At 43.6% G+C, this 25,257-nt stretch overlaps 1 protein-coding gene across 1 annotated transcript in view; it reads left to right on the top strand.

The window, feature by feature from the left end:
* Nucleotides 1-25,257, top strand: part of NHS (NHS actin remodeling regulator) — a 377,883-nt gene that overhangs the window by 306,131 nt on the left and 46,495 nt on the right. Inside the window, exon 3 of the mRNA XM_069204529.1 lies at nucleotides 3,479-3,609. Coding sequence (XP_069060630.1) covers nucleotides 3,479-3,609 — 131 coding nt within the window. The remainder of the gene's footprint in view (nucleotides 1-3,478; nucleotides 3,610-25,257) is intronic.

Here is a 25,257-nt window from a genome sequence, read left to right as displayed (position 1 = left end):
GTTACTACACGCTCTACAGACCAATGAGCTAGACTGATCCAAAGTCCCTGAATATGCTTCACTGGAAAACAGAATGCCTCTGGAAGAGTTGGGGAAAGGGGTCATTTTATCCCCGTAGGACCCCCCTAAGCAACAATCTGATGGGGTGCAGAAATTGGGGGCCAGTAAAAGCATGGAGGACATAGACTGGGAGGCTGTGCTGATGTACCCAAGGAAAGTTGTGATAAAAGTAAGACTGCACCTGATTCAACTGGAAATCCTTCATAGGGTAGATTACAATTGAAGCTGCCGCTCTACAATGGGGTGGGCCAAGGAATGTGAAGTAAAAAAGGGCACCTTTCTGCACACTGTATGGGGCTGCAATAAACTACAGGAATACTGGAGAGGCATATTGTACAGATTGGTACCGATCCTAGGATGTAAAATCACACTCACTGTCTCAATTTGTAAATCTGAGAACCCCTAATGACGAGGACTTTCCAAGAAGGAAGCTTATATTTTGCATGTTAGAACTGATTGTGGCAAAATAGACTTTGCAAAAAAGTGGGTTCCCAGATTATATCTATGAACTAAGAGTGCAGAAAGTCATGGCCCTATACATGGGGGGCAAACAAGTGACATGCAAAAGTAGGGCTTTCCCCCCAAAAATCCAAAACATTCGGGATGGTGAAGGGATTTTTATGGGATAAGTGAAAACCCTAAAGTCTTGAATAGTCACTAGAGGGGAAATTAAAATGTATGTAAAGCACCAATAGATCTTATACACCCCACAGGAGATACCATCATCAAAACCAACGGTGCGAATATGATGCTTTGTCCTACTGGAATCGCTGGTTGGTTATGTGTCCACTGTTGTAAAATTGCTAAGAGTGGGAAGTGATTTGCGTACAGGTTGTTATGATCTGTGATCAAACCTCCAATTTTCAATAAAACATGTTTATTAAAATTCTCTAGCATAATTTCAGAGGCTCTGATTATCTTCAATACTGCATGCATCCAAAAACAACCTTTTAATATTTTTCATTACTAGTAAACTATTGCACTCATATAAGAAACAGAGCACAAGCCAAAAAGAGTTTTCATTGAGATACTAATTCGCAGTGTTGCCATGTAGAGACCTTTGTGCTTCCTCAACTAATTGTGCTCGAAAGGATGGAGCATTGGGTGCTTTCCTATCCTTCGACTGAGGGGGTCACTGGAGATCCTTCCACCCGATATTTTTCCTGGGGCTCCCTGAATGCTACTTTAACATATCTCCTCCTCCGGGGCCCAAATTATCCTTTGGTCAGTACGACTCTGTGTTTTGTGGTTGCAAGGTCTGTGGTTTTGCAAATCGCAAAAGACTTTTGTAGATCAGGACCCTAGTTATAGGTGTCCCTGGTATCTGGGCAATTCACAAACAAAGATCACCTTTTACACACTTACTGATGGATGTAAAGTGTGAGCAAAACCGGCCAAGTGCATATCCCATTAGAGCACACCATGATTTTGCTGATGCCCTGTGTAAAGAATAAGGAAAGTACATCCATTCCCAAAATATTGCTTGCACGCTCATCTTTGCTCTAAAAGGAGGGACGCCAGCCTTCATCCTCCTCAATCTATCTGCAGCTTTCAACACCTTCTCCCACCACACCCCCGTCACCAGACTCCAAAGATTTGGAATTCAAAACAACATACTTAAGTGTATCTTCTCCTGCCTATCCAGCCAAACACAGAGAATCCGCCTCCCACCTTACGTCGTTACCCCAAAGACATCATCTGCGGTGTTCCTTGGGGCTCCTCCATCAGCCCCACCCTCTTCAACACCTACATGACTCCCCTAGCCGACATCGCATGTACACACGGACTCAACATTGTTTCCTATGCCGACAACACCCAGCTCATCTTTACCTTCACAGACAATGCCACCACCACACAAACCAACTTCCAAAACACCATGACCAACATCGCCACCTGGATGAGGACCAACTGCCTGAAGCTTAACTCAGATAAAACAGAGCTCTTCATCTTCAGCAACAACTCTCCCCTGGGACAACTCATGGTGGCCCACCACCCTTGGCCCCCCACCTGCTCCCTCCAGCCACGCACGCAACCTAGGGATCATCCTGGACACCCAACTGACCGTGAAGCAACAGATCATTTCTGCCTCCTCTGCCTGCTTCCACATCCTCAGCGAGATTTTCTGATGGGTACCCATTTCCACCAGGAAAACCGCCACCTAGGCCCTCATCTCTAGCCGCTTTGACTACAGCAACGCACTTTACATGGGAACCACAAAGCAGATCTTGAACCGCCTCCAAACCATCCAGAATGCCACAGCACGTCTCATCCTCGAACTTCCCAGAAGAACTAGCATCACTCACTACCTCAGAACCCTTCTCTGGCTCCCCGTGCAGCCCATGAGTAGCTTTGTATTTCCTATAGGGGTTGTTATTACCCAACACAAAGGCATCTTCAAAAGAATAAAACTCCAAGTGGTTATGTTGGACATCTAACCTGTTACCTACTTAGCTTAAGATGGATGATCGAAAAATGTTGATGATGCAATATCTCTTGACCTCTTTCTAGGGGCACAAAATGCTTTGAGAATTACAACCTCTACGTCTAAAAGGCTCACTATATAGCTGCCTCTGTAGCACCTCTCTTTTTCTGGTCACCTAGCACATGTCCCAGCTCACAATGGCATCTCAGTAGATAACAGCAGTCTGTGATCAGCATGACTATAGCCATCCTCAGGTCAAAACTAGACTATTGAAGATCTTGCTTCATGAGAGCCCCAAAATAGTCTATCTCGTGCTTTCAAAACTTCCAGAACATGGCAGCTAGACATGTAACCGGTCATCTTTCATTGCACATGACATCCTTGTGACATAGAAGTTTCGCTTTAAAGTCCCCTTTTAAACAGTTTAAAGCACTCATTCTGGTTCACAGACTCTCAACTATAAGATAACTAGGCACCACCAAGAAAACTCTTTCAGTTGCTTGCCATCGATAAGTTGGTGTTTCAGATGTCTGACAGGATGGCAGGAAAATTACTCTCAGCGTTGGTACACACTACCTAGATCTACATCCTATCTCAAGTTACACATACAGAGCAGTCATTTAGGGTATGTAAAAAGCTTGAAACTGGACGTCTTTAAAAACTACATTTAGTTGATTTGCACATCAATGAATACCCTTAGTGGACGCACACTGAAATCCCTTGTTTCAAAGATTTTAAGGCTTGCATAATGAAACCTTAACATTTAGGTTATGAAAAATGTAGGGGTACCTACAACTCTAAATAATTAGTATCAGAAATTGTAATAACATCACATAAGACACCTCACATATGTCACTAGCAACGATGTCTGAACACTGGCAAAAAGGGCTTTCCACAGACACACAATGAAATGAATTCTCTAAGAATTGCAAACTGTGAGTTGCCACCTGATTTCTTGAGATCTTGACAATTTATTTGTTTTTTCCCCAAAAACAGAGCATCGGCACCGAGGTGACAACAGAGGAAGAAGAATCTCAGCGTCGATCTCCGTGGCCCCTCCATTCCCCGCTTTTCCCGCCATCCGCAGTCAGAAGAGACGAGAGATAAAAGAGCGACCCCAACCACCAGTAAGCGATTTCTTGATCATTTTGTGAAAAATTTACTCTGGATGGCACTTGATACATTACGAGGTCAACAAAACAAAGACAGTGTTCCACGTAGAAAATATTTACAAATTCTTTTGAAACACCAATTCTAAATCAATGTAGAAGACCAACCGTGATATATGCAGTGAATGCTGAGAGAATCTGTGTGTAAGAGTAAGTCCGCCTTTATTGTGCTATATTATCGATTATCTTAAATCCATCTGGACTCAATCATTCACAGTAAAATCAGTCATGATGGCAGAAAATAATCAACATTGGTGCATAAGGGAAAGTGTAGACGGCACAGTGGTTAATGATGAGTGCTGAAAATATATACTGTGAAAAAGTCAACAAATTCATTTATATTCAAGGTACCAGCCATCCAGTATTCCAATGAGCACCAAATGTACCTTACTTATGCCTGCCAGGAATTTACAAAGGGATTCCTGGAAGGCGCAAGCCCATTTATGTCTGTGGAGATCTCCGCCAGGTGTGGGGAGTTCACTGCATTCTTAAATCGCACTCAAGTGCTTGGTAAGTGGGTGTTCCAAGGTCTGGTTAGCGTTGGAATATTTGTGAACACACACAACATTACCACTTGTAGGCTTCACAAAACTTATCGTTTTTCTTTCCATGCCCAAAAGGATAGGATTTATATTCCAGCCAAGGACTGGTGCAAATCCTGTTCCTCGGTGCCAAGGGCAATGGCTCACCCCCAAATTTGGTTGGGGTTCAGGGGGAGGATTTACTCCATTGAGAAAAGTATTTTCTCTGAGGAGAAAAAAATATGTGTTTGCACAAGGTGCCCTATTCCCCCTGTGCGGAGTTGCCCACTATGGGGAACACAGCACAGAGGGAATAGGATATAGTTAGGAATAGCATATGACCTTCCCAGAAGCACATCTGGAAACCTGTGCTTGGCGCAATATTACAAACATACTCCTGGAAATGTTTGTGAACTCAAGAGAATAGGAAAAGCATGTTGAGGCAGAAGTGAAGATCTTTGCCCATACTTTCTTATTTTCTTTGGGAATTGTGCCCACTAATCACGACCCTATTAACACAAGCTCAATGTTATTGTAAAAGCACGGCCCCCAGTTTCCACGTTACTAATTTGATTGTGATTTCTAATTGTTTAGTCTGACAACACCAGCAGACAACCAGCAAAACTTTCTACCAAATCTATTGGATTTGCAAGAGGCACCTTTAGGCCCAGCAGCTGCTGTCATCCCTGATCCACAACAATCACACACCCACTGCTGACCTATCAGTGAGAACATCACACATCAGCTGTCTTGACCTGTTTTTGAGACACATGTAAGAGCTCTCACTGCCTTTAGCATAGGTATGAGTTTCTTGAATGAGTTCTGTTTACTCATCTGTTCACCATCACTTCCTGCTGTCACAGACCCGAAATGTCAGCTGGCGCCATGAACTGCTTACCTTGATCTTCCCGTTGAATGACCAAAACTGTGAACAGATATAAAGATAGTATTTTTTTTAGCTGATCATTCAGTGGTTGGCTTTTGGAATAAGCACGCATCGCAGAACATGTGGAGTATATGACCCGCACACTGCTCAGGCTATGTCATGTCTAATAATGGAGCACAGGGGATAATGTGTCCTGGAAAATGCTTGTGAGGCGTTGTTTGCACTGACACAAGCACAGCAGTCAGCGTACCCCAAATTCCCTGCACTCATCTCATCGCCCTAACAGGCTGACCACTGATGATTGAGCTTGTGACCAGCAATTTACCCATCGATCTCTCCGGCAGTTGCATTACGCTACAGGGTCACCTTAGAGCAGTGGTCTTCAAACTTTTTAATGCTGCGCCCCCCCCAGTTGAAAAAAAAACCACATTGGGCCCCCCCTCAGAATTTTTCACAATTATTTTAGAAAGATGGCAATGTTTAAATAGGTCTTAACCTATTTAAACATTGCAGTTAAGTACTGTTACCTTTTTAAAACTGCAATAACATGCTTCTGCTTAAAACAAAGGCATGTTATCTGCATAATATTTCTTTTAGCCAGAGTTTGGCGCCCCCCCTGGGATCACTTGAGGCCCCCCAAGGGGGTCCCGCCCCCCAGTTTGAAGACCTCTGCCTTAGAGGCAGCATGCCTACTGTTCTTCTTGGTCAACATTGTCCTGGTCAAACTAAAATATCAAGCTTCTCTTGTATTGAGCTGTGATATCTACACAAATGTGCCATAATGGCTTAGATTAGAATTAGATTCACTGCACATTTTTACTGCCTGATAGGATTTAATTCATGACAGTATGGCTGCATCTCTTACAGTAATTCCATCACAGACTACCGCCTGCATAAGGCTAGAGGCTGTGGGCAGCGACTATACCTTGTTACCTCAAGTTATTCCTGCCAGGCACTTAAATACATCACTAATGCAGTGGGGTCGCTGAATTGCCAATTCTGGTATTATCACTGGATCTGATGCCATGTTATATATGAGAACTTCATTTGCTCTCCAAATGCCAAAGTTGAAAAGGACTGGGAAGGTTTACCAAAACAATTTCATAATCAGATTTTCAAAACACTGTCTAAAAAAACGTCACTCAGAGGACAAGATTGTATGAACAAATTTAAGATGCAACCTTTGTGCCTGGCAAGTGGCACAGTGTCACTTAACCAAAGGTAGCAAAACCCTGGCCCTTGTTCTGCAGCATACTTGCACGAAATTGTTTCACTTGAATGTGTGGGAGAAATATGTTTTTTATCCCTTGTGAAGCAGAAACAGATTGTAGAGCAAAATCATGAAATTTTGCTGGTCTGCTTCAACTTACCACAGATGAAAACAAGCAATGGCAAAGCCAATAGGTCACACTTTTGGTACCCGTAGGTTCCAGTAATATGTTACTGTATAGATATATATATATATATATATTTTTAACTTTGAAATTGTTAACAACTGTACATTCTCTTATTCTTAGTGCAATTTTGTATGGCATTCGGAATTCACTTTACTAAGTATTGGCAAAGCCATGGGGGCTTCACTCCAAAAAGCTGCATTATTGGGATTTCTGCTGCTTATACATGTGAGCTGAGTCTCATTTAGAAGTCTGCGTGAGTTTTGGTTGTGGCAGGGAGTTCATAATGCGGTGCAAATTAGAGCTCTGGAGCTGCGGCTGAAGGCAGTACGAATCAGTGCGCCCGCCACAGCAGTGTTCAGATTTCCTGATCATCCAGTCCTTGGCCTCTGTCCAGTGCACACAGATTGGGCACATATGTACCATTTGTATTTACTACTTCTAATTGTTTACAACAAAATCATTGATGTTACTCCTTTATATCAAACTGGCAAAAAGTACTCACAATGCCAATAGGCTTGCCTCGTTTTATGATTATTTTGTTTTGTGATATGTCTGGCTGCAATAGCAGAAAACTCAGAAGCACCTAAATGCTGCCCAGGCAGCATGCTGTGTGAAGCACAGGATAGTAGGTCACAAGTTTTAATTACGCTGGCCTCACCTCGTTTAGATGACCCCCACCGTTTTCACCCCACTTAAAGTATTGTGTTCCACTACAGGCTTTTGCCTAGGGATGGTTAAAAGATGTCTCGTAGAGGAGTACTAAAAATTGAGATGTTATAAAACTGTGGAGTTCTTGGGGTCAAATCTAAAACTTCAGGATCAGAAAGAGGGAGCAACTGCTTTGCTCCTCTGTGGCTCTCACTCTGTATCATCCCTGTGAGAGCAGAAGCAAAGCGGGTGTTGTGTCAAAGTGGGGGGTTGTGCCCTTTCGTGAAAGAAAGCAGCGGGCCTGATATCCTCCACTGTGGCACCCCAGGCTGTGATTGTATGTCCCGGGGCTCTTGCTGCCACTGTCCTTCTTTAGAAGAGAAGCTGCAGTATTTGTTCCCTGGCAAAGTTTATCCAAACACCCTCCGCTTCTCTGGATGTCAAGTGCAAATTGAGAAACATGGGTGAGAGACAGCAACGTGAAGCATTGTAGGCAAAAGAAATACTGAGGAAGGGGGGACAAAATTACAGAGGATGGGGGTGGGGAAGCAACAGTAGGGCGAGGGAACACCATAGAGGGTGCGGTGAGGGAGGCAAACAAACAGGGAGAGAGAGCACCATGAATCTTAGGGAGGAAAGGCGAGAGAGCAATGAGAGTGGGCTGGGGAGAAGAGAACACTAGCTGGAAAACATGCACTTTTATGGAGTGTTTAAAAAAAAGAAGAACCACCTGAAAAATGAGCAGCTGAAGGACACAAATAATGTGTTCATGATTCAGAGAAGGGGCAAATAGAAAAGGAAAGCCTACAAAAGCTAAGAATAAGAAGCAAGCAATTAATAGTGACAAAGAAGCTACCCAATGGTAAGCAATGTGCAGATTTAAGCCCTCTATAAGCTCACAATATGTCTCACAACGCGCTGTCTAGTAGGCAAGACCTAAAATGGGGAAACAGGCCATGATGCTGCCTCGAACCTCAAAATGCCCAGATTGTGAGTGTTCCATTCAACCTAATTTTGACAGGGAGAACCACACAATCTTCATAAAAGTCTCTAAATCCAACAATTTCTCTGGTGGGTGTTTTTAGCTCAATTTCTCTCCACAGGTGGATAGAAAATAGATTAATTGTGTTTCACAATTTACTTTTTTTTTTTTTGCCGTAGCTTCTCAGCGTGCCCTCCGAACAGACTCCAAATACTCAAGTTTTGTTTTAAAAGAAAATAAGCCGCAGCGTGCACCACGTCAAGCTCTGAGGGAATGTGAACGTGTGCGTGCATGCGTGCCTTGTGCTTCCCATAGGCCTCGGCTCTGCTCTCGCGGCCTGCCCGCGCAGTTCACGCCTCTAGCATCGATAGCACAATATGCCATTACTGTCTGCAACTGTTAATGTGTTTGTTGTAAATGGGGGTGTAACTCACAGCTTACATTGCTTAACTGTGTTTGAAACACCGCCTTTTCGTCAACCTGCAAGTATGTGTTGCTAAAAGTGTGAGAGCCAGATTTGGCTTGGAAATAGATATTTCGCAGATCAGGGGTTATTTCATGTTTGTGATCTTAATTAATTACAGTTCTAGAAGCACAGGGCCTGAGTTGTCAGTGATTTCTGACTTGTGTTAACACAGTTAAGATGCTTCGTAAGTCGCACCCAGGTGTGGTCCGGGCTAAAGCAAATCTTTATAACAATTTGTGGCCTCTGAAACAGTAGGATGTGCTGACAACTCTTTACCTCAAGGATAACCTGCCCCTGGGCATCCCATAAGTAGCAATAACGCGCATCTTTGCTGACATTGTCAGCAGATTGTCTGCAGTGATTAAAATAAATAAGTGCAGGGGGGGCAAAGGTTTTCCTGGGAGTCCGTGGCAGCACTGTCCAATGCTGGGGATGCCAAGCGAAGGCAGCTTAGTTTAAATTCCACCACTAGTGTGTTTCTTCCACCACCTTCCACCTTCTTTCGCCTTCACTCACTCAGGTGGTTACTTTTTCTTCCCTTCTGTCTCCCTATGTCAGCGTTTTCTCATCTTTCTCTTTCTGTCCTCTCCCTTTTTGCCCTTTTTTCGCTCTGTATCTTAGTCCGATGCTGAAAACTATGTCCCACTCTCCAAAAATGAGTGGTCTTTCCCACCACGTGTAACCACCTGCACAAATTAAGCACTGGTTACTGGCACAGAGCTTTTGAAATCAGTCATTGGTTCTTCCTCACCCTTACTTCACCCAGAGTGATCCTCTGGGGGCTGCAGCAACGTAGAGACGAGTGCTGGGTTACAATTGGATCGATGATACAGTACGAAAAAGAACTCGCCTCCGTTGGGTGCACAGGGCAGTCCAGGACTGTGTGACTGGTTAACAAAACAAGCATTTGCAATGCAACGGGTCTCGCATTTCTCCGAGTTACAGCTATTAGCAGTTGGAAACTCCCAACCGGACTTTTCTTGCCACATTAAATGGAAAAAAAGAGCGCGACGTAACACAGGCTCGACCCTAAAAAAGGGTGGAGTGGGGCGGAGCTTGCTGGACTCCAGAGCAGTCGCATTTCCTAGGAGCTCTGGCACAATCCTAGTCTATGGGGGCTTCAAACGGCCCGATGAAACCCTGGAGTCGTGCTCTGTTGTAAATACTACGTTAACGGTAGTGCCCGCCAGCCGGTCACACTGGGAGCATAGCACTCGGGCAGCCAAGGGGTGTGTGGGGGTGTGTGTGTTGTGGTGGCAATTAGATCTAGTAGCTACATACACAGAGTGTGACAGCTTGTGCAACACTCTTGGGAGTTGGCAGAAAACGTGGCTGGAGACTGTGGCAGACACGAAGAGATGAATGCAGCACTGAAGAGTGTGGGGTGCATGTGGGCCTGAGAGTCTAAGAAGCTGTGCCTGCTTTTTGACAGCCTAGAATGACATCCCAGTAGAAACCTGGGGTGCACTAGAGACAAGAGTGGGAAAGAAGAGGAACCATCATGACCCTAAAGGAGACCAAGGGAAAACAAAGAAGGAAAAAAGGGGATTTAGTGGCCGTTTTCGCCCCAAACGTTATTCAGGTCGGAGGAGGAAGAGGAGGTCCTCGATACCAAGAAAGATTAATGTGGAGAGGAGCGCAGAGGGAGGGGATTTGGTGGCCTTGCATGTACTACAGGACACAACAAGGAGTACTGATTAGAAAAATCACTTAAATTAGGGCCCCTCTTTCATGATTGGACAAAAGGGTAGGAAAGCTGTAGATACAGGGTGTGGTGCAACAGACCTCAAGCCTGGAGACTTCTGTCATGGGGTTGGAATCTGCTGACAAAAACCAAAAGCAGTTCAAATCCTGCATCATCCCTGCAAAGATCTGACTAGAAACACAGGTGAAGTATGTGGAAGGCACCACAAAGCCCGCAAATATTTGCCTTTTGGGTGTCTTAGAGATGAACTTGATAGAGGGACCCCGAGGCCAAATGATACAAAGGTTTTTGGAGGAGCTGATCCTTCCAGTTGAGCTCTCAGTAAGAGTCATGGTACCCAAAGCATAAAGCTTACCAACCATTGGCCCAGGAACATCTTCAGTTTCCAAATGTATGGTGATAGTGGAACTGGGTAACCTTTCTGCAATAGAGCTGTGTTGTGCATGAAGCAAGAAACGGGAGAGATGCCACACTACGTGGGAGTATTGTTTTAATCCTTTCGGATTATAGTCAAGCAATACAACACCATATACAGTGCATCAGAAAGGACCTTCGAAAACTGAACTTTGGGGAGTCCCGGTGGCACAACGAGGAACTCAGAGCTGAATACAACAGCAAAAGACACATGTTCATGCAGGTAGAGGCAGTGGATGCATTTTGGGAGGCATGACAAAGTGACGCCGGAGGCTCGGATAGAGTTTATTTTTTTGCCTCCCTTTGGATGTCACTCTTCGGAAGGTCCAATGCACGAAGGTACTCATCCTGTTTCAGCGTAGGTGGGACACTGAGATATATTGTTCGTGGACTGTTTATTGCACTCCGAAATTTAATTTGACATTGGCTTTAGCAGTGATTCCCTCCTGCCTCCACTCTACCCCACTTTCTGCCTTGGATTTGTACTTGCAGGAAAGGGTAAACTTATAAGTCAGGACATCTATCTCGTTATGATTTATGGAAATTACATATTTGCGTACACTGCATTGTAAGATGCAGTATGCTCTCGAAATAAAAACAATTTAGCCAAACAAAAAACGGAAGTCTGCATCATATGCGCTAACCCAACCACAGGTTTGTTATAGGCAGCTTGACATAGAAACACCAAGCAGAGGTACACCTCCATCAGTAGGCCGTCTGACCCTGAGGGGGCCCTGAAAGCCCTCATGAGTATGACTGCCGTCATAGAGTGCACCCACCATTATAGGGCACTTTCATGGCCCCCCTCGTTATCCATGTTGAGGGAACACTGCGCAGCTCGTGGTGTACTGTCAGTGTCCCAGAAGGGGTGCGAAGGACCTACTTTGGACGGGCGCCGGGGTGAGGGACCTTCCCACTGTACCTCCTTTCCAAAGGGCACTGGGTAGGCCGACTGTGCCTGCCTCCTAAATGGCACAATTAGTACATCCGTTGAAGATCCTTTTACTCTGCACCCACATCTGTAATATGGAAGAGGCACCCCATCAAAGCTGTTCCTCATTTGCATCTAGCCACACCTACATTAAAATGGTGGAACGTTCTTACTCCATGCCTCACAATGTCATGCACGCCAATAGAACCGATTCAGGTGGGAGAGTCACGATTTTTTTAAAGACAAACTGGCTTTATTTTGGCTGTCTTCTGCCTGAAATTGCCTCTGCTTCAATGGAAGTCAATGGGAGAAATATATTCTTCCGAATAGTATTTTGAAATCTCCCACTTTCCTCGTCTAAAATTTTGGTATGTATGCAATGTGTGTTACAGTACTTAACGCCCAAAGGTCTTGCAGCTATTTCTTTAATAACAAAGTGTCACAGGAGTGATAAAATTAGAAGCAAATGCCTGTTGCACAAAAATGGAAATTGTCCCACCTCAAAGCAAATACATGACTGGATCCTGGTGCGCTAAAATGCAAGTGCTTAAAAAGAGGAACTTGTATTAATTCTCGTTGTCTCAGTCGTACAGCTGCATAGTAGTGTCAAAAGGGCTACAAATTTCGTAGTAATTAATTTTTAAACATTTCCTTCTGCATTTATCCATATTTATTTTTTGCTCATTTTATTTGTATCCATATGTATTTTGTGTTTGTGAAAAAGGAAGCTACAATTAATGTATTTCTCCATATAATTTGACCAAGAATGGTAAACTTGGATCCCGATGGGTTTTATGGCAACAAGAAGCCATATATAAAGCATCATTCATTTGCAATACATTCACAAGAATACATTAGAATTGTGGCATAAATACATGCACATCTGCAGCTCTTTAATGCTTCATTAGGAAACTTAATTCCCCTTTTGTGTTTAACTTCTCTGCTTGTCAGTCTCCACAGCTATTGCCCTGGCAATCGCAATTGGCAGCATTGGGCCCTTGAAGCCTGTTTTAGTGGCATAGGTTACCCTTTCTGAATTTAACAAACACGTCAAATTCAGTCAAATTTTCCTTTTTCCATATTTAAAAAAAATTACTTCCAGAGAAATATGTATTTCTGCCTAAATTTATCTGTAGAAAGAGGTAAAAAATAGGAGCTGTAAAGTAACTAGCAGGTAGGTTATTACTCAACTGGATTTAACACTTTGACTTAGCAAGGATGAAAGACCAAGCTTCCCTGCAAGAATTGGAATGTGTCACTTCCTCATTACATGCAGATCTCTGTGGAAGGTGTCTTAACTCCCTAAGCTATCTCACCGGCTTGCCAGTGGAAGGCAGAGTGATGTAGCAGAGGCCACACATCGAGTCAAGTGAAAAAGCAGAAATTCCTGGTTCTCCATGCTCAGAAACCAGTGGTGTAACCATTGAAGCTGCCAGCCCTCCACACAAACACAGGATTTGCCTGGAGAAATAATGTTATAGTATTTCTGTGCTGAAGAGTCACTCAGGGGTCAACTACTGGATATCAGTAACAAAAATATTGTGTGGACATAATATTGGGTCCAAAATATTGAGGGTCAAAATATAGAGAAGGTAAGTGCAAATAGTTAAGTATATATTTCCTAGTCTTAGCTCAACATCTACGTACCTTGAAGATGTATATATCATCAAGGTATTCATATGTGGAGCTATTGATAATAAAACTATGCATACCTATAGAAACTTACCTTCACAATATATTTGTCCATGATATTTTGTCCATACAATATTTCTTTCCAGATGTTTTGTCTAAACGCTGTCACTTAGATTAAACAATGTTAGTACGCAGTTGTAATTGTTTGCTGCTTTGTGTAGCTCAGTAGCACTGAGGCTTACAGTGCTTTTATTTCTAACAGAAGGTCTCCCAAGCCTTGTTCAAGGTGCCACTAAGTGGAGTTTTGTATACTTTACGTTTTGCAGTACTCCCTATAGGCCTGCATCACAATGAAGCAGGGGGTAGGATAGATAGGCTTTTATCACAATGAAGCGGCGGATAGGACAAATAGGCCTGCATCAAAAGGAAGTGGCGGGTAGGAAATATAGGCCTGCATCACAATGAAGTGGCGGGTAGGAAATATAGGCCTGCATCACAATGAAGTGGCGGGTAGGACAGATAGGCCTGCATCACAATGAAGCAGCGGGTAGGACAGATAGGCCTGCATCACAATGAAGCAGCGGGCAGGACAGATAGGCCTGCATCACAATGAAGCAGCGGGTAGGACAGATAGGCCTGCATCACAATGAAGAGGTGGGTAGGACATACAGGCCTGCATCACAATGAAGCAGCGGATGGGACATACAGGCCTGCATCATAATGAGGCGGCGGGTAGGAAAGATAGGCCTGCATCACAATGAAGCGGCGGTCGGACAGATTATTGCACCACCTACAGAGATTTGTGTATAGCTTGGCTTTCCCAAGATCGAGCTTTGGAAAACAAATTCAGCCTATCATCCTACCAAAGCTGAAGAAATCAATATCAATAAGTTGAGTAACAGCAACATCTATTATCAAGCATTGGCAGGGTCAATAGATTTGAAGTTGCCAGCCAGTCTTTTGCATTGTCAGTGCTTGTTGAGTCATGTTTTGGCAAACCTTTATTGTTGGGGAAGCTGCTGGGTTCATAATGAAGATAGCCAATTGCTGAAGTGGGCTGGCCCACTGCCTCACGCTGCATGTTGTGGTGGGCAGAAGAAAAATGTGAGTGACACAATAACAGACTAACCGGTGCACCAAACAGTATCTAAAAGAAGCTAAATCAATGATTATAACTGAGCTGGAAAATGTTGAAACTGGTGGAAATCCCTGTTTGCACAGTGGCAGAATCATGAGCTGTGCGGACTCCATTGCACCCAGTCCCTTCCTGGTCTGGTGAAACCTGCGCACCCATTTAATTTCAACAGGTAAAATCTGCTGGAATGTATTGAGAGAAAAAGGCCAGGTAATTGCAGGGGTTCACAGATTCTGATGCAGTAAGTTCCAAAATCTGCATGCTGTTCCCCATTGCTAGGGGAACACTTACAATAGGAACTATTTATCGCACCCGCTAACTGTTAAACCCATAATCAGGGTCTATGTGAGTGCAGCATTTATTCTTTACATGTAGTGAAATAGACCACTGTGGAACTCGTGTTCTACCTACAATGCAGTAAGATATACTTTGTGATGTGTTTGAAAGAGAAAATATCACCACTAACAAAGTAAGAAAAGGCGAGTGGCTACACAGCTTACGAAACAGCCTGTGCAAGCCTGTAATTATTATGCCAGGAAAAGGGGTGATTTGTGAGTAATTCTTTAATATGTCAGGTGTGTGGTAATTGACAGGTTCACAGGCCCTTCAAGTTGCAGGGTGATGTTTCCCATCCCCATAGCTGCAGTTCCAGATGCCATTTTGATCTTTGGGCTGCCTGTATGCTTTTGAATATAGCCAGCACCTGTAAATGTGCCAGATATGTCTACCCTTTCACTGGCTTACACTTAACACATTTAATTGCACTGTGGTTTTGGGAGTGGGTGGTCTAGCTGTGAACAAAATGCCACCTACCACAGTCTCTGCCCGCTGAGTACTGAATCTGCGCCAAAACCCTACATGCCCATTTGAGGAGGAAGCGACACTGTGGAACAGCTTGCAGCAGTGTCTACAGTGTATAGGATACTGCCAGGCTACCAATTTCAACCAAACAAAGTAGTGTATACAGGGTTCCACCTAGGGTCACTGCCCCAAGATAAGTTGGTAAATGCACATCTGTGACATTTGTTTCAGAGTTCAGACATTCAAGGGCGGTGTTATGTTAAAAAATATTAGAATACTACTTTTCAAACCCGCAGGGACAGTTCACTTAAAATTTAGGTTCAGATTTTTTATTTTTTTGTGTTTTGCTGCTTCAGGAGGACCATTCACAGGTACACAATGGGGTAACAGTCAGTGCTTAATTTGTGCCAGGGTCCAAGGTTTTGTTCTGAAGCCCACAGCTGGCGATACTGAAAGTCGTGGTGCCGAATACCAAGTCTGCATAGACCTGATTCTTCTACATGTCTCTTTGATCCACCATCAGACACTCGTTGCCCCTTTATCCTACTCTTGCAGCTTCCTGCTTTTTTCCTTTGTCACTGTTTTTTCCGTCTCCCTCTTCCTCCTTCTTTCCCACTCCTGTGTTTTCCCGCTATTGCTCTGGGTGAAAAGTATTGCTAAACCATAAAATTAGTTCCGGTGTGCCCCACCTGCACTTAAACTCTGGTAATATTGGAATGGAATGCGTAGTTTGAAGCTGCGGACAAGGACTAGCCCTCGTTCCTACAAAATTACTGTGCACAAACAGCACCAATAGATGGGGGAGGGCAATTTTCCCTAACCCCGCAGTGCGCTATGGGAGAGACTGTTGGCACCCATGTCATGTTTCATAGCGTGGGTCACTGTAGTCGTAGCCTGTGCTGTGAGACTGGCTACACGCATGCAAATAAGGCATAGTCACACCTTACTTGATGTGGGCTGCGCATTGCACACCTAACAACTGAGCATCTCCAGCATTGTTACCAGCACCAATAGGGCAGTGGTAATGAGGTGGTAACAACCAGATCTCATAATTTTCTGCAGCTTCATCTATGTAGCATCTCCTATTGCACCCTGGAGCCTGATGAGAACAGTTCTTAGTTCAGCCAGGACATCCCGCTGTACTGCATGTGTCTCTGACTAGCATTTCATTTATAGCTGAGGTATAAACTATTAAATTAAAAAGTGTATTATGCAATATTTTACATTAGCGTATTAAAGTATATAACAGCACTGATTGCCCTTTATTATAATAAGTGGACCTTATTCCTTTTGCCCTGACAATTTTATTAATGACTGACGAGGAATGTCAATCGTCTTGTGCCTCCCACATAAGTCTTAATTGCTACGAACTGAACAACTTTGTGGGATATTAAACCATATACAGGAGGGAAGTTTATACAGTGCACATGCTGAACTGAATTATTTCAGGTGCTCTCAGGTGGGATGATCATGGGAAAAGGGTGATGATCATGGAAAAGGGGCATAGTGAAGAAAAGTAATTGCCTAGGGTCACATAGTTTGGCCAAGCTTGCTTTGAAACAAAGTTTCTTGACTATACATTGTACACTAATTACGCAATTCACCCACTGGATGGGTGCCACGTTTTCTCCGTCTTCTGCCATGATGCCTATTTTCGGACAATTTTATTATTGACCCAAGAGGCAAATCAATTGTATTTTCTCACCTATACGAAGCCTCTTTTGTGGTTGTAGATGGAACAACATTATGCTGTATTAAATGACGTACAGGATATATTTGTGTACAGGAGAAAGCCTGACTGAATTATTTCAAGGTGCTGTCAATTGTGAAGATCATGGAAAGGAGGCTCTGTAAAGAAAAGTAATTGCCCAGAGTCACACCGTTTGATCAAGCTGTAAACCAGGATTAAAACCAAGTTCTGCTGGTCAGGGACGCATAGATACATGTTTTGCTGTTCACTGATCCATCTGAGAATTGCGGGGAACGCCTTGTTACACTGGCTGCGAAGTGTCGAGCAATATAGTGGCTATCCATGGTACAGTTCCTCCCTTTTGCCCCAGAGTAAAGATTTGGCCAAGTTAATAGGCAGCACTGGACCCTTCATACAGTTATGGCTTTGCCTCTCCTGCCACCTATTGACGAGATCTCGAATAGCGTGTTGATCTCAAAAAGAAAGCTAAAAATACTATGATTACCTTTGCCTCAGTTGCAGTCTGGATTACCTCTAGCAGGTTCACAATGAGCGTATGCCTTCAGCATTGATTAGGTCTATCTTCCTTAAAGAGAAGATGATTGGCCATCCTAAGCAACCATCCTTCCAATCACTGACATCCCCAAACAAACAACAGTCTTCTCGGTGCCAAGGAGGGTAGCAAGTCATTGGCCTCGATCATAAAGGCAGCTCATTTATGAATTACACACCAAAACATGTGCTACAATTAAAGGAGACACTTCATGTGTGATACCAACACAGATAGCTCGTTGTGTCTATTGAAGTCGGGAGGAGATCACATCTTGTGAAAACCACTAGGAAGCATGGCCTCATAGTGGTTTTCACAACACAGTCCTGACTAAATGGGTCTGAAATGGGTCAGTTTTGTTAACCATAACTTATACTGGGTTGGTATACCTTTGACTGCTCCCTGGCCTGACAGATACGGACACCGAAGCAAAGGTGCGTGAACCTAATAACCCAGGCTCATGCAGTTTGTCCAAATCGGTAAGCTGGTGTTAGAAATAGAATTCTATTTCCACAAGAGACAATTTGACCTCTGGACCTCATCTTCTCCAATAGCAAACCACCAACGTGAAGACTGCGCTTGGCCACGCCCAGCTCCCTCATGGCCAAGTGCCGCGCAGGGTTCTCATCAAGTGACCCCAACCAGCTGGGTTTATGGTTCTGACCTGCCTCCATTTCAAAACAAAGTAATTCCCGTTGTAGAAGTGCCCTATAAAGGCAGTCTAATAGTAAAGCACATTGAAGAACACAATGGCAGGTTTATTTGACCAATCATAGACAACTGTTGATTTATCTGCCTGTAATGAAGACACCAAAATGGGACTCTGTACATTTAAAAGGTTTTGCATATTAATGTGCTATTACGTTTTATAACGGTATGCTCTATTTTAACTAGCACCTTGCAATATATTTAAATAACAACCCTCGCTCTCTCGAGAATTTGAGTTTTTGTCTTACTTTTTAATAACCAATGATTTCTTGGCTGCTGGCCAATTTAATTGAAGTCTGCTATTAGTTTCAACCATATGAGTTCAATTACAGAAAATGTAACCAACAATTTGCATACCAGGGTGTCTGAAAAACGATTTGATGAATCTGGTGAAAAGTTTGAGAAAAAAAGATGAAATAAATGAATTATGAAAGTAATAAAAAAAGAACCACGGGTGAAAAAAAAATGATACCGCAAGGAATAAAGCGGTAGAGAAGGGTCATGGGGCTGTGGAAAGAGATTAATTATGTGATCTGTTATAGCGGGTACTCGAAAGCACATCACATGGACTAGGTGGGGGAAGAGTTACACAGTAAAGGGGGAGGAAGGGATAAGAAGGGGAGGTGGAAGAAGCAGGTGAAATAGAGGAATAGTTTGTTTCCCTCGTTTTAGTAACAATATGAAAAAAGTTAGTTCGATTAAATTGATTCTGACTAAATAGATTTCCAATACAAAGTACCTTTTCAAACCAACCGATTTCTTACCCTTTGATTGGAAATGTTGTTTTTCCAAACTAAGGGCCTTATTTAGAGTTTGGTGGATGGGATTCTTCATCCAAACATGATGTATATCCAGTCTGCCCAATCACATGTAAGGCACTTGTAATACAGTAGGCGGGGCATCCAAAATGTTTGTGATGGAGTTTCCCATCCACCAAACGTTAAAAAGGCCCTAATTGTTTTGAATTTCTAATATGGATTCAATGCACATAATTCTGCCTTCAGAGGTGTATGTAGAGTAAGGATCCGACTTAATGACTCTCATTGATTTGGCCTTTGAAAGGTGAAATGATCTGTCTGTCCACTAAAAAATATGAATCTGTGACCCACTGTACAGACTACATAGAGAACATAGACTACATAAGAACCCACAGAGCTGTCTTGTCAGATTGAATAAACGCACATGATGTGTGAATCCCTCTTGCGTGGACCAGCAGACAGCATGAAAGGCAAGTCAAGGAACAGAATTACAACTGCAGCTTAAATAGTTCAAGGGGCAGCAAGTGGTCCAGCTCTTTTTCTTATCATCTATGTTCCCTTACAAATTCACTATCATCAGTCAAAAAGAAAACTGTAATAGCAGTGTGTTCCACTATTGGATCCCAGAAGAGTCAAGCAGAAATAGGCTTGTGCACCAGGCTATAATGCTGAACAGGAACTCACCCTTCAGGCTTGTTCACTTATATGGCTACTTAAGTCATTTGTGACATTTAATATTCTTATAATGTACAGAAGTGCCCTCCCCCATGAAATTAACTAACAGGACATTACATGATGCTATCGTCACTAGTGTTGTGATGTAACTTCAGTGCAAATTCCAAATTTGCATTTAAAAAATGGGTGTGTCTACATACATTTACAATTTATCACCAACTTTCGAGGTGTCAAGGGTTATAAAAATGAGAGTCAGTTTAGCAGGGCAGCACATGTGATAGGCCATACCAAGGTTATAACAATTTACCAGTGCTTAATTTGAGCCGGTTGTTGCCGGTGCTCAACACTGGCACTGAATTATCAGCACTGACACGTATGACAGTCTGTCACATGATGTTGTTGTTTGTCTAATTTCATGATAAGCACAACAACGGTTGTTTAGTTATTCAGTATACTTTGAAATGACTAATAGCTGTCACCCAAAGCAATAAGAATAGCCTGGGCGTCAGTTATTAGTATTTTTAATGTACATTAAAAACCTAAATTGTCACACTGGTAGGAGTGTGATGGTTAGTAGTTGTGTTGGTACTGTCATTGGCAGCGCTGGCAGGGGCAGTGGGTGGTACAAGGCCCTGGCACTTATCATTTCACAAATTAAGCACTGGTATTTACTATACTTGTGCTTTGGTGTATTTTTGCCAAAATATATTTTATTGGACGCATTTTATGACATGTTAATTAAATCCTGAGTGTTTTAGCTCTCCTAGAGACTGCCCTAGATCATCTCAACACAGTGAATCTGTGAGAAAAAGGAGCAAGGCAAGATCATGCTTATTATTATCCTGTAAAGGTGCTAGGAGGGTTGCGAAAGGTGGCCAGAAATAACAAGCATTTTCCAAGGCATTAGATCTGGCTATGACATGCCTGGAATTTTTAAACAATGTTTATTTTATTATTTGTGGGCTACTACATGCAATTGCATTAAAGGTTTTCTAGTTATTTAAAAACGAAAAATGCTTCTGTTAAAACTAAAAGTGTCATGGACGTGTTTGCTAAGCAAAAATAAGTACAAAATGACCTTTCACAAAAATAAATAATTAAGAAAAAAATGAAATAAAAGAGCAGAGCTGGGCTGATTATATATATATATATATGTTCGGTGGCATGTGTAGCTGCAGATACACATGCTGTGCACATCCTGCCATCTGGTGTTGGGCCCGGAGTGTTACGAGTTGTTTTTCTTCGAAGAAGTCTTTTCGAGTCACGAGATCGAGGGACTCCTCCCATTTCGGCTCCATTGCACATGGGCGTCGACTCCATCTTAGATTGTTTTTTTTCCGCCATCGGGTTCGGACATGTTCCTTTTCGCTCCGTGTTTCGGGTCGGAAAGTTAGTTAGAATCTCGGAAAAATCGTCGGTATTGTTTGCGTTCGGTATCGGGTTAGTTCTAACAGATCGACACCGACTTTTGAAGAGCTCCGGTGGCCCTTCGGGGTTTTTTCGATCCCCCCGTCGGGACCTGGTCGCGTGTTTCTTCAAGGCTGATGGAACGGACCCCATTCCGCTTCTGCCCAAAATGTCATAACAAGTATCCATATACAGATCAGCATCTGGTCTGTAACTTGTGTCTGTCTCCAGAGCACAAGGAGGATACCTGTAAAGCCTGTCGAGCGTTTCGGTCGAGGAAGACATTAAGAGACCGAAGAGCAAGAAGACTGCAGATGGCGTCGGCGCCGACAGGAAAAGGGCGTTTCGAAGAGGAAGAAGAAAGCTTCTCCATCCATGAATCGGACTCGGACGAGCTCGATCCCGAAGAAACGTCAAAAACCGTGAGTAAGACGTCGAAACATAAAACTCACGAGAAGACAACAAAAGCCCAGGGTACGCCACCGCCAACAGGCCATGGCTTAACCCGAAAAATAGGTGACTGATCATCGGCACCGATAAAGGGCATGCATGTGGCGAAGTCATCCGACTCCGGTCGAGATACCGCCACACAGCTATCTCGGGCCCGAGACAGCGGCTCCGAACAGATTCGGCACCGAGACAGTGGCACCGAAATGGTTCGGCACCGAGACACCACGACGCCGAAAATAAAGAAGGTTGCCTCGGAGCCCAAAAAGGCGACCGAAAAGATTTCGATTCCAAAACATCCAGCCTCGGAACCGAAAACAGGTTCCTACACAGAGGAACAGGGATTGTCCTCCCAGATGCAAGGACATAGGTTCGGAGAGGAACTTCAATCTGTTGAGCCAGACTACACTCAAAGAAGGCTCCACATTCAAAAAGACACAGGGAAGATAAGCACTCTTCCCCCAATTAAGATGAAAAGAAGACTTGCCTTTCAAGAAAAGGACAAGCAGCCACAGGCAAAGGTGGCAAGACAAACAACTCCACCACCATCTCCACCACCATCAATGCACACATCACCGGTAGCCACTCCACCACTGATGCAATCCCCGACTCATACTGCAATGAGTCAAGATGATCCTGATGCATGGGACCTTTATGATGCTCCTGTATCAGATAACAGCCCAGACTGTTACCCTACAAGGCCGTCGCCACCTGAAGACAGTACATCCTACACGCAGGTGGTCTCAAGGGCAGCTGCGTTTCATAACGTCACCTTGCATTCAGAACCAATTGAGGATGACTTTTTATTTAATACACTCTCCTCCACTCATAGCCAATACCAAAGCTTACCTATGCTCCCGGGAATGCTAAAACTAATATTTCAGGATCCTGTTAAAGGCAGAGCCATAACTCCAAGGGTGGAAAAAATGTACAAGCCACCACCAACAGACTCTGTTTATATTACGCAGCAATTAACACCAGGGGCCAGATGTAGGAAAAAAGCAAATTGCGACTTGCAATTTGCGAGTCCGTGCGACTCGCAAATTGCAAGTCGCAATTTGCTATGCAGAAAGGTGTCTCAGACACCTTCTGCAACTCGCAATGGGGTCGCAAAGACCCACCTCATAAATATTTATGAGGTGGGTCGCAGTTTGCGACCCCATTGCGAGTATAGGCACTCGCTAACATGGAGGCCTGCTGACGTCAGCAGGCCTCCATGTTAGCGACCTGCCTTTTAAATAAAGGTTATTTTTTTTTTTGAAGTGCAGCCCGTTTTCCTCACAGGAAAACGAGCTGCATTTCAAAAAATTCCGAAACCTTTAGTTTCGGAATTTTCAGGGCAGGGAGTGGTCCTTTGGACCACTCCCTGCCCTGAAAAAATAATATGGGGTCCATTCACAAAGGGGAAGGGGTCCCATGGGGACCCCTTCCCGTTTGCGAATGGGTTACCATCCACTTCAAGTGGATGGTAACTGCGACTCCATTTGCGACCGCATACGCGGTCGCAAATGGAATTGCATACCATTGCGAATCGCAAATAGGAAGGGAACACCCCTTCCTATTTGCGATTCGGAAATGCATTTTGCGAGTCGGTCCCGACTCGCAAAATGCATTTCTGCATAGGAATCACGCATTTGCGAGTCGCAAACGGCAAATTTTGCCGTTTGCGACTCGCAAAGTGCTTCCTACATCTGGCCCCAGATTCTGTGGTTGTTGGGGCAGCTCGCAAGAGAGCAAACTCTCATACCTCGGGAGATGCACCACCTCCAGACAAGGAGAGTCGCAAATTCGATGCTGCGGGTAAAAGAGTTGCAGCACAAGCAGCAAACCAATGGCGTATTGCCAATTCACAAGCACTTTTGGCAAGATACGATAGAGCTCATTGGGACAAAATGCAGCATTTCATAGAACACTTACCCAAAGAGTTCCAGAAAAGGGCACAACAAGTGGTAGAAGAAGGACAAAGTATCTCCAATAATCAGATACGGTCATCAATGGATGCAGCAGATACAGCTGCAAGGACAGTAAATACTGCAATAACAATAAGGAGACACGCATGGTTGCGTACGTCAGGATTCAAGCCGGAAATACAACAAGCCGTGCTGAATATTCCCTTTAATGAACAGCAGTTGTTTGGGCCGGAAGTCGACACTGCTATTGAAAAACTCAAAAAAGATACTGATACCGCAAAAGCCATGGGCGCACTCTACTCCCCACAAAGCAGAGGCACATTTTGCAAGACACCATTTAGGGTCAACCTACAGAGGCCACAACCTCACAAGCAAGGCCCACTTATCAAAGCCAATACCAGCGGGGAAGTTTTCGGGGGCAATATAGAGGGGCACAATTCCAAAAAAATAGAGGGAAGTTCCAAAGCCCCAAAACCCCTCAAAACAAACAGTGACTTCCAAGTCACACATCCCCAACACATAACACCTGTGGGGGGGAGACTAAGACTATTTTACAAACATTGGGAAGAGATAACAACAGACACTTGGGTACTGGCAATTATCCAGCATGGTTATTGCATAGAATTTCTCAAATTCCCTCCAAACGTACCACCGAAAACACACAATATGTCAAAAGAACATATAAATCTTCTAGGACTAGAAGTTCAGGCATTACTACTAAAAGAAGCAATAAAATTAGTACCAGAACACCAGAAAGGAACAGGAGTTTACTCTCTGTACTTTCTCATACCCAAAAAAGACAAGACTCTGAGACCTATATTGGATCTCCGAACATTAAATACCTACATCAAATCAGATCACTTTCACATGGTGACATTACAAGACGTAATTCCACTACTCAAACAACAAGACTACATGACAACACTAGACCTAAAGGATGCATATTTCCATATACCGATACATCCTTCACACAGAAAGTACTTAAGGTTTGTATTCCAAGGGATACATTACCAATTCAAGGTGTTGCCATTCGGAATAACAACTGCGGCAAGAGTTTTTACAAAGTGCCTGGCAGTCGTAGCTGCACATATCAGAAGGCAGCAAATACATGTGTTCCCGTACCTAGACGATTGGTTAATCAAAACCAACACGCTAGAAAAGTGTTTACAACACACAGAGTATGTCATAGAAACCCTCCACAAACTAGGTTTCACAATCAACTACACAAAGTCACACCTTCTGCCGTGTCAAACACAGCAATACTTAGGGGCGACAATCAACACAGCAAAAGGGATTGCCACTCCAAGTCCACAAAGAGTTCAGGCATTTCACAATGTAATACAGGCCATGTATCCAAATCAAAAAATACAAGTCAAAATGGTGATGAAACTCTTAGGCATGATGTCCTCATGCATAGCCATTGTCCCAAACGCAAGGTTGCACATGCGGCCCTTACAACAGTGCCTAGCATCACAGTGGTCACAGGCACAGGGTCAAATTCTAGATCTGGTGTTGGTAGACCGCCAAACATACACCTCGCTTCAATGGTGGAACAGTATAAATTTAAACCAAGGGCGGCCTTTCTAAGACCCAGTGCCACAATATGTAATAACAACAGATGCCTCCATGATAGGGTGGGGAGCACACCTCAATCAATACAGCATCCAAGGACAATGGGACACTCACCAAAAACAGTTTCACATAAATCACTTAGAACTATTGGCAGTATTTCTAGCGCTGAAAGCATTTCAACCCATAATAAGCTACAAACACATTCTTGTCAAAACAGACAACATGACAACGATGTATTACCTAAACAAACAGGGAGGCACACACTCAACACAGTTGTGTCTCCTGGCACAGAAAATATGGCATTGGGCGATTCACAACCACATTCGCCTAATAGCACAATTTATTCAAGTAATTCAGAACCAGCTAGCAGA

Source organism: Pleurodeles waltl, chromosome 8 (genome assembly GCF_031143425.1).
Source record: "Pleurodeles waltl isolate 20211129_DDA chromosome 8, aPleWal1.hap1.20221129, whole genome shotgun sequence".
NCBI lineage: Eukaryota > Metazoa > Chordata > Amphibia > Caudata > Salamandridae > Pleurodeles > Pleurodeles waltl.
The sequence above is the reverse complement of the archived record's forward strand: the minus strand, read 5'-3'. Positions and strand labels throughout refer to the sequence as shown.